This window comes from Apis mellifera, linkage group LG7 (genome assembly GCF_003254395.2).
Source record: "Apis mellifera strain DH4 linkage group LG7, Amel_HAv3.1, whole genome shotgun sequence".
Taxonomy (NCBI): Eukaryota; Metazoa; Arthropoda; class Insecta; order Hymenoptera; family Apidae; genus Apis; species Apis mellifera.
Window position 1 is genome coordinate 14,177,611 of NC_037644.1, and position 10,475 is coordinate 14,188,085.

General features: G+C 33.3%; 1 protein-coding gene across 3 annotated transcripts in view; it reads left to right on the forward strand.

Annotated features, from left to right (window-relative positions):
• The window catches only part of LOC408897 (nuclear receptor coactivator 6), a 168,035-nt gene extending 160,713 nt beyond the window's left edge, over positions 1 to 7,322 (forward strand). For all 3 annotated transcript variants that reach the window (XM_026441639.1, XM_026441640.1, XM_026441641.1), the window contains 3 exons: positions 2,815 to 3,016; positions 3,259 to 3,525; positions 4,322 to 7,322. In XM_026441639.1, the coding sequence (XP_026297424.1) occupies positions 2,815 to 3,016; positions 3,259 to 3,525; positions 4,322 to 4,573 (721 nt within the window). In that variant the 3' untranslated portion in view covers positions 4,574 to 7,322. The remainder of the gene's footprint in view (positions 1 to 2,814; positions 3,017 to 3,258; positions 3,526 to 4,321) is intronic.
• The last annotated feature ends 3,153 nt before the right edge of the window (positions 7,323 to 10,475 follow it).

Genomic DNA, 10,475 nt, shown 5'->3' on the forward strand with positions numbered 1-10,475 from the left:
TGTTAACCAATCGTCCTGGACGATACACGATCCCGTCGATATTTCATACAAATTGATCCATTCGTCCAGATCTATCGTTGTTCACTTTCACCATCATCTTGATCATAGGATATTTTCGATAGATATCGAATTCGATATCTCAAATCTCTATCTATATCGTTGTATAGGATGATTTTTTCGTCAATGGATTTTCGGCAGAAGCGGTTATCATCATTATTTTCTTGTATAATGACGTGTCAATGAAAATTAATGAAAAGTATTGGTAAAAATATCGAGTTATTTTAATATTTATTATTTGATGAATTTTTACAATTTCAGAAAATTTGACATTTTAATCGCGACGAAACGATGTTAAAGAGTTTTCCTTTTTTTTTTCACGATGGACCGCGAATAAGAAAAAATCAAAGAGATCGATCTATCGAAGAATAAATCCATTATTAATCGACGAATGACTTTTATGTGGGCGATTGTGATTGCAAGATTCTTAGCCGATCATCGTTAAAAGAGCTCCATTACTGTTGGAATTTAATTGTCGTTTTTGTCGTTTTTGTCGTTTTTAAATGATGAGTTATTCGAATTCGTGGCCAAAAGGCTATATAAAATTGAAATCGCGAGAATAACGAAGGATTGAAAAATAATTCTCGATTAAGTTCATAAACGTACTCGAACACCTTTTAAAGCTATCGGTAATTAATTTCATCCGAAAAACGAGTTTTTTCCCGTCAATCTGAAATCATCCGGTTTAATAATGGACAATATTTCTCCGGCATATACCGGGAGAAAGTATCAAAGGCGCAAGACGGTTGCGTAACTAGCCATAAATGATATTGTTAGACTAGCTACTTGGTGGTCTACGCATCATTTCGTTCGCCAGTCTGCCACGAACGAGCGATGACATCGTTTCGCTCGATTCTTCACCCCGCGGTTTTCGTCACATATTTTTCAATATAACACACGAACATCTAGTATGGAGATCAAAGATACGGAGAAGTATAAATTAAAATCAAATTCCCCTTTCATAATACAATAAAAATCTCTATAATTGACTATTATATGACGTATTTTATACACATACACACGTATGTACATATAATAGCAATCTCTCAATTTTCTTCCTCAATAGAACAGTTCTCAATCAATTTAATCGAATTAGTCGATTCGATTACTTTTTTCACGATTTTTTTTTTTTTTTTTACTTTCGATTTGTTTAGTAATCGTAAAAAATTTATATGATCATTCTTATTTCTTTTAATTCCTTCTTATTCCTTTATATTTGTTCTCACTGGATTATATTTTTTTTCTTCGTCACCGTACGATCAACGATAATTGACAAAACATTCAAATATTTTCGCCATCTCTCTTACCTATTCTTTTTACTCGAAAGTTCCAAAGTATCTCAAGTACTGTAAAAAATTTATTGTATCTTCGAACCGATCTTCTCTCTCGAACACGAGTTCATCGTCCATCGTGTATATACGACCTACAATCGTTCCGTCTAACCAACGTTTTCCTCTGGTAATTTCCAACGGTAAAACGTTGTTTCGTTGACTGGAAGTAGATTGACTTACTCAAGCAAGAGAGTTTCTTACCACACCCTGGTAGAACAGAAACGCTTTCGAAAGTGGTCACGGGTGGTTTCTTGGATCGCGACGCGCAAAATCCACACGAGATTTAACGATCGCAACAGCATCCACTTCCTCTTTTCATTAATTGCTTTTAATTCTCCGAGCGAGCTCACGAGCCAGATCAGACACAATAGCAAATTGACCAGATCGCTCTTCAAAATCATCGCAAATCATCAAGTTTTCTATTTCTTATCACTTTCTCTTTTATTTTTAAAATCATTCTTTTAATATTATACACTTATTCGTTTTCGAATGGTTAACAGTTGCATCTCGATCGGATGTATCTTTTGTTCCATATCATTCCGAATTGTTATTCAATCGTTATTGCAATTGTTATCAAATATCAAATATCGAATTTGAGCGAAATAATTTCACAAATTGAGATTCAAAAACGAATGGCTCAACGAATATACTCTGAGAGTGATTGATGGATGTGAGCGATTTTTATAAATTTTATATCTACAATTTTTGAAAAAGAAAAATCTCAAGAAAGATCTCTAGAAATGGAACGATGTTACAAATATTTTTTTAACATTTATTTTGAAATATATATTCAATTATTTATGCTTGCTCGATTACACATCGATTCGTGAGAAAAAGTTATTTCATTTTAAAATATTTGGACATTCGAATAATGACATATTCAAATAATAAAATAAAATAATTTATAAGAATTGGCGTTTGATTGAAAACGCAAATTATAATCGCAGATTTTTAGATAGAGACATATGTCTCTATCTATCTATCTATATATATATATATATATATATATATATATATATATATATATATATATATATATATATATATATCTATATATATCACTTCGTTAAATTTCGTTAGAAATCGGCGAGAATCGTATCTAATATCAGTTCTCTTGTCATTCGATCGTTAATTATTTGATGAATCAAAAATCATAACGACACGATTTGTGACGTTGATCGCATCGTGACAAGAAACGCGTTTGAGATTACATCAGGATAGTAAATCATTCGCGAGACATATCCTGTTCCTCGAAACGTGCCGATCGATCGAATCGTGAGTCATGCTTGCGGATTATGCAATCGGTGTCGTCCACGAATCTTATATTCGGTGATTGTTGTGATATCATAAAAATTGTCAAGATTGCGTCGATACCCAATCAGGTGCGAGAGGAACAACTTAAAAATGAAAACGATCATTATTGCAGGCACGAGTCGATACCCTCGACTCCGTTATCGGCAGATTCAACCAGTCCTCTATCCCCGACGTCCGCTTATTTCACCACATCCGAAGGAAAGGCAAGGTTTCTCACGAGATATTCACGTGACGTGACTGTTGAGGGATCGACGAGACAGGAAGATGTGCCGCCTATCATTCCAACCAATAGCCTTGATCTCAGGCAGAAAAAGGTACATCATTATAACAAGATAGCTTTCATATTATCGAGAATTTAATTCTCGAATGCATTCGTATTCTAATATTGTCCTTATCCAATTTATTATTTTTCTTTTCACTCAATGTTTCGTCCTTTAACGATGAAATTGGAAACAATTGTTTTAAAAATCGATCCCGAAAGTCAACGAGTTCTCCATTCCGTTCAAACAAAAACGTTCAAACAAACGAGCTGAAATTTATTCGATTTTCTTTATAGGAGGAGTTGATGATGAGCCTGGACAAGAAGCTCGTGGTCCTAAGAGCCGAGCAGGAAGCAGTTCGCGAAGAGGGAGAGGTGAACGAGGCTTTGGGAGCAAGAGTCGCAACAAGGATCTCCGCTGTTGCTCGACCAGCGGAAGCGTCCAAGTATCGGTTGCACGTAGAGGAAGTAGGCAAAATCACGAGTCTTCTTCTCGGCCTGAGTGGCAGATTAGCTCGAGCTGAGAACGCTCTCTACGGAATGCCGGCAGAACACGCGGAAAGGGTGGGTATTATTCAGATTTGAACTCACGAATATTAATTTTGAAAACTCGTAGAAATACGCGAGGCGTATCGTTCTTGCGAGGCAAGATCGTTCGTGTTTTCAGATCAAACCTCTAACAATCATAATTTGTCGTTCGAGCGACAATAATCGAATAATAAATTGAAAAAACAGAAATAGATATAAATATATCCGTTTAATTGATAAATTAATCAACCAGTATTCTCTCATTGTCGTCGATTCGATGCGATGATAGAAACGACGATTTATAATCGTTGAACAAAAAGAACGGAGAATGCAAATGTAATTATTTTTAATTTTTCGGAGAGATCTTATGTTAATATATTAAGGTCTTATATTATCATATACATTATAGAATTAAGGTATTAAAATTATAAAAAGAAAACTTTTACGTCAAAGAATGGATAGATATGTTTGAAATTGTATTTATTTTTAAGAAAATAATCCGAATTCTCAACTCTTGAATTTTCTTCTTCTTAGAATACTTTTCTTTTTTTTTTAGACGTGATTTTAAAAATATCTTGTTTTTGATTTTAATAAGGATATATTATTTCCAACGCACATTCCTATTCCATTTCGTACGATTCGCATTCTAAGCTCTCATATTTTCAATATCCATTCAATATCCATTCTTGTAAATTATTTTAATATTCGTATATTCCATGTACTTTTTTCAACATATCAATAATATATTTTTGTCGAAACATTTCTATCAAATCATGTAAATTCAAAATATTCAAATTATCTATTTAACAATCTTTTTTTTTTTAATTCGCAGAAAATACTCGAGAGCAAGAGGGATAAGTTGATGGATCAACTCGAAGAAGCGAAGATTCTGAAAAGTAATATTGACAAGCGTAGCGTGAACGTGTCGACGATCCTGTCCAAGTACCTGAACGAGGAAGAATTCGCGGATTATCAACACTTCATCAATATGAAGGCGAAGCTGATCGTGGACGGTCGGGAGATCCAGGACAAGGTGAAGCTCGGGGAGGAGCAGTTAGCCGCGCTAAGGGAAGCGATCGATTAGTAAAACGCGAGCTTGATCGTGAACCCGATCGTATTTAAAGGCGTGATTATCAGAGGCGTGTGCTTCTTCAAGCATAATAATATCTTTTTATATATAAAAAAGATTCAAGATGTTTCGCAATTTGTTAATTTTGCAAACGATCTTATCACTCGTGCGTTCGTTCGAATCAATGAGTCGAACGTGATAACTTTATATAAGAATAGGTGTATTGATAACTTGAAATTGTATTTCTTTTTTTTTTCATTTTTTCATTTTTTTTTTAAACACGCGTTCATCGTACACGTTACGTGTCTTTTAAGTCTTGAATGGATCAAAATGGAGAATTTCATCATATCGTGTTTTTATGCGGAAGTAAAATCACTGGTCTCATGGGTGCGAACGATCTTAAAGATCGAAGCATGATCCAGAGACGGCCTCGAATGCCTAGTCGTTGCCGATCTCCCTCCCTTTCCCATTGATCGTATCGTGTGTTCCACGTGATCTGAACAAGGATCGAGAACAGAATATATCGTAATAAGTGTCACTAATAATGATACGATAACGATGAAATAAAACGATGGTAAAACGATCAAGCGAAGGCAAAATTTTCTCGTTTCTTTTTCGTTAATTTTTGTAAAATTATACGATATGAAATTGACCTTCGATCGTCTTTTTATTCAATTCGAATAAAATTACCGTGGTTAACGCGAACAAATCTTACACGGATGACACGATGCAAAGCTCGAAAAACAGATCGCAAACAGTTACGGCCTCGACGTGTACTGTTCGCGGTAGAGCGTGGACGCAAATAAATAAAAGCAAACAACTGTACAACGTACAGATGTTTCCATCACACGGTTAGCATAATGTCAGTTGAGAAACTCATCTCGCGAAAAGATTTTTGACCTAGAATTACTTCTGGTGCCTTCTTATATACGATATGTGATATAAAGAGTAAGGATAATACTATATTTGTATATCCGAAACGATACAGGCAAACCAAGTGACGTTATAACATGTATATAATTATAAAAGATAAGACAAGTTAGTATTTAAGCGATGAGCGTAATGTAGGAAACACGCGATACATATACATCCACACAAATACAGGTACACACATGCGCGATGATGCATTACATGTGCGCGGATCCATTCAAAATCATTATACATGCTCACGTATACACAGTGATTACTATTTTTTATGTTTTTGTTCTAATCTCGGAGACTCTCGTGAGCCTCTATGACGCTTGTGATCTTACTTATTTCTCTACGACTGTACCAAGGACTCTCGAAAGCAAATGTGTCAAAGATAAATCGAAACGATTTCGAGCCTCCTTGGTGGTTTTGCGAAAAATTTTATGCCTCGGTCATTTTTCAATTTTTTATCGTTACTTCTTTTCCCTGCCTTTGAATATTTTTTTGTTATTATTATTATTATTATTATCATACACTATACATCTTGCGTACACCACACCCTTACCTTCTTCGCTTCGACGATCGTCCCGTGGTGATCAATCTCGACGACGAATCGCAGAACGGAGAAGACGCGACAGAAATTCGGAGAAGCGAAGGATCCTCCGGTTTTTTGAGCTCGGTAATGAAATACTTACTTGTAGACTCAAAAATTCCGAGATGGAGTCCGTCCTCTGTTACTCGTTCCAGCGAAAAGTTCGTGGCAAAAATTACGTAACTTTTTAGCCAAGTCTTAAACGAAAAATAAAAATAATATCGTAATATTTACATTTCTATCGTTATTTAGCGAAAATAAAGCGAAAATCGAGATCAAATTGTATTTCCGATATCGTCTATTTCGATAGATAGTTAGATAATTCGTTAAATCTATCGGTTATCCGTTATATCATTATCGTTGATCATATTAATTTCCATCCATTTAAGAATGCGCGGATCGTATTCAAACCATTGGAATTTCAACCCATATGAAACGTACGTACGGTGTCGATCAATTTATAACCGAAACAGATCGAAAATGATTCGATAAATCAGAGAATGATCGAAGTTGATCGAATCGTTTCGCAGAGGACGAGCAAAACGAGCACACAAAATTCGTATCGCGCGTGAAAGACTGAGCACAGGGCATAAAATTTTGCAACAACATTATAGTCAGTTTTTGTTCCTCGTTTATTTTTCGATCGTTCGCAAGATACCGCGCTGATACGGCAGCGATACTGTAATCTCGCCGCCTGAATAACCACATTTCGTAATGCGCTTGCAAGCAGCGTTACAGCGTCCCGTCATATTCATCGTGGTGATACGCGGAAAATTGTATATAACAAATCCAGTTAATTTGAGAATAAAGTGAAAAATGAAAATGAACGAAAAAAAAAAGAAAAAAAAAAAAAAGAAAAAATGAAAGACTTGGACGAAAAAAATGATAAAGAAACCATGGTGCTCTGCATAATCTATTTTTTACGAAAAAAAAAAAAAAAAACGTTCCATTAATGCGTAGGATATATTTACTAAGTACGCTAAGTTCGTTCAATATTTAATAATATCTCCTTTTTTCCTCTTTCGTGTACATATTCTTTACAAGCATAAACAATATTAGTTTTAATGCGATGCGAGGAGGACCCGTTTGATAAAACAATCTACACACGCTGCACACACGCGTCACATATATGTAAGCGGCGACGATAGGTCATTGTGTTAGTCTGACAATATTATCGCATATTTCGAATGTATCACGAAATCATTACGATAACTATCTTTCTCAAACTCGCTTGCAATAATAAATAATACCGTTGAAAATTAACCGGCATAGTTTATTTTATACCAAATAATTTTTTAACTTTATTTATTATTAAATTCGTTTAACGTAACGACGCACGAAGAAAACTATTAACAAACATAAGGTAAGAAATATCGATTATCGATATTATTAATTTACTATTACCAATACTTTATAATCAATCAAATTATCATACTCGATAAACTTTTATTCGTTTAATCGGAATATTATAAATCATGGAAGAAAAATGCTATTTCGATTTAAGCAAAGCAAAGTAACAGAGCAATAAATATCGCGTAATTGTATTTAAATATTCTTATAGAATAAATCGAATCGTTGAATAAAATTAAGAATAGTAAGAGATGACGATTAAATATAATAAATATACGAAACCGTTTAAAACGTGTAACAAAAGAAAGAGAATATACACAACGCTGAAACTTTTAGAAAAAATTAATATAAATTTATCAACGTTGTAATATATCTTTTTTTTTACTTTTAGATTAGATTACTCGTTTCGTTCCTTTTTATCATATCCTTCAAGGAATAAATATTCGATGAATATTTATTTCTTCTTTTTATCAATTTACATATTTATAATTATATTCTTATACTTTTATACTTTATTTATTCAACGATCATTTACATTTTAATATTTTATTTAATATATCGTACATCGATAAAATTTTTATTCAGAGAGCAGAAAGGAAAACGTTCGTACCGTTCCGTGTTCAGAAACCAACTACGTTTAGTCGATACGTATGCAATAACAATCGAAGGAATAAATCCGTTTCGCTCCGTGTTTGGAAAACGACTACGTATACGAGTACGTTTAATCGACTATGTATACATAATGACATCGCGCTACGATTCACGTTCGCTATAATATTCGTAAGAATATTAATATTTATTTCAATTTATTAATTTATCAATTATTATCACGACGTTTCTTTTTTTTTGTTTTCACGTTACGTTTACAGAGATTTTTAATTTTAATATTTTTCAAATTCTTTTTTCATTATTAATTTATGAAATTTATAAAAAATCAAAGAATATTTTTTTTTTATTTTTATGTTTTAATCATTTTTATTGAATTATCGTCCGAATTATCAGTATCGTAAATCTTTAATTCAATCATCAAAATTTAGTTACGCTTTTTCTTTCGTAAAAATATCTTTTATACATTTTTGACGAATTTATCTTTCTTCCTTCCTCTTATTATAGAATATTATATACTATTAATATACTATTATACTATTATAAACTATTAAAGTTGCGCTTTAATAGTTTTAACGATAATAAATAATTTTAATTACTATAATTCTTTTTTTTTCGATAATTTCGTTCATATTTTTGATCTTTGTTTTATCGGTACAATTTCGAATAGAAAAATTTTTATGGTATTGGAAACGTACGAAAAAAAAAAAAAAAAATAGAAAATAAGATGAAAATTAAATTTCTCAAAAGAAACATCGAAAAATAGATGGAATTCGAAATCCAAGCGAACACGTCACTGACAAACAACGCATCAATTCTCGGTTCCATTTATATAATACGGAGTTTTATTTTTTTTAAATAAAAATTTTTTTTTTCGACGATTTTTCGGAACAATAGAAAACGATCCGGAAGGATGAAAGAAAATCGAAATTAAAAAAAAAGTCTCGAAAAGTATTCTCGACCTTAAATAGTCAAAAATTAAAATTTTTCGTTAGAGGGGCTGTGGCTAAGTCGGAACGCTGCTTCTTCCGCACGCGGAAAGACTCGGGTTCGAGACTCGCTTTCTCGACTTCGAGTTTTTTTCGCGAGCGACGGACAACTTCTAAACTTGCCACGAGGGAATGACCCTCGGTGTCTTTCTCCCGCTACGGACTTGGGAAGTCCCTCTCAGGTCTAGGGGGTTTTTCACTCAGGAGACCGCTCTCTCCGGTCCGGGGGGTGTCCCCTGGGCCGGACTCGAATTTTGCAGGAGGCACCGGCGGAGGTTAGACGGGGAGGGTTATATCATTAGGAATCGCTCCTACCGGCTTTTGCTCCCGGGAAGCAGGAGTGGGATCGTGGCTACTCTCGAAGCGAGATTATCAGCTTAATGGCGCGGAAAAGTATCGGATGTCTAGCGGTAATACGAGAAAATTGTCGGCACGCAGAAATTAAAGAAGAAGCGAAAAATAGAAAGAAGAAAAGAGAAAAGAACTATAGGAAAGAAAATTAATAAAAAGAAATATCTTTTTTTTCTTACATGAAAGGAAATATAAGAACTATAATTTGGAAACGAATTATTTATGGTTTAGACGAGATTAACAAAAATTAAAAATTTAATATCGAAGGAAAAAAAGATTAGACTTAAGAAAGCGGAAGAATCGGAATTATAACGAATAAGAATGAAAGGATGAATAATATATTTGGAGAGTTTAAACAAAGAAAAAGATTAAACGTTTATCATTTATCGTTGGATGGATTACTTTAAGTTTAGAAAGAATAGAGAAAAAAGAAGTTTCTTTTTAAAAACTTGGGAGTTTGGATTACATGGACGGTCTAAATGGAGGAAAGGAAATTTATTAGAATATTGAGAAAAAAGGAAGACAAGAAGAAGAGGAAAAAAATGAAATGGTTATTTTACGAACAGATGCGTACGAACGAAGCGATGAAAAAATTGTTAAAAACTTACGATCGGAAGGTTTAATTATTTAAAAAGAAAATTGGAAGGATAATTTATAAAGATTAGTTTATAAAAGAAATTTTGAAAGAAAAAATTGATGATCGAAATACTTAATCAAGAAAAGAAAGAAATAATAGTTTTTTTTTTCGTTAGGAAATGGAATACTAGCGCGATCTATCTACACGCGAAGGAATTAGCAGGGGATAGTAAGAAGAGAGATGGCACTGACCGTATATTCTCATTAATTCTATTTATTATTAATTTATTATTACGTTTATTATTACGATCATTATTAATTAATAAATAATGAAAGCGTTTCGAAAGTATAAAAATACAACGAGGTTTTCGTTGGGATTATCTCTTCTTACTAGAAGAAGCTCATTACGAAGAATTTGGAAATAAATTTAAAAAGATAATGAAGATTATAAATATCGAAACGTATAGAATAAGAATCGAAAGCGTACATTTCGATCCGCGTTCGGAGATCGACTACATTTATTCGAAACGTGTATAATAACAAT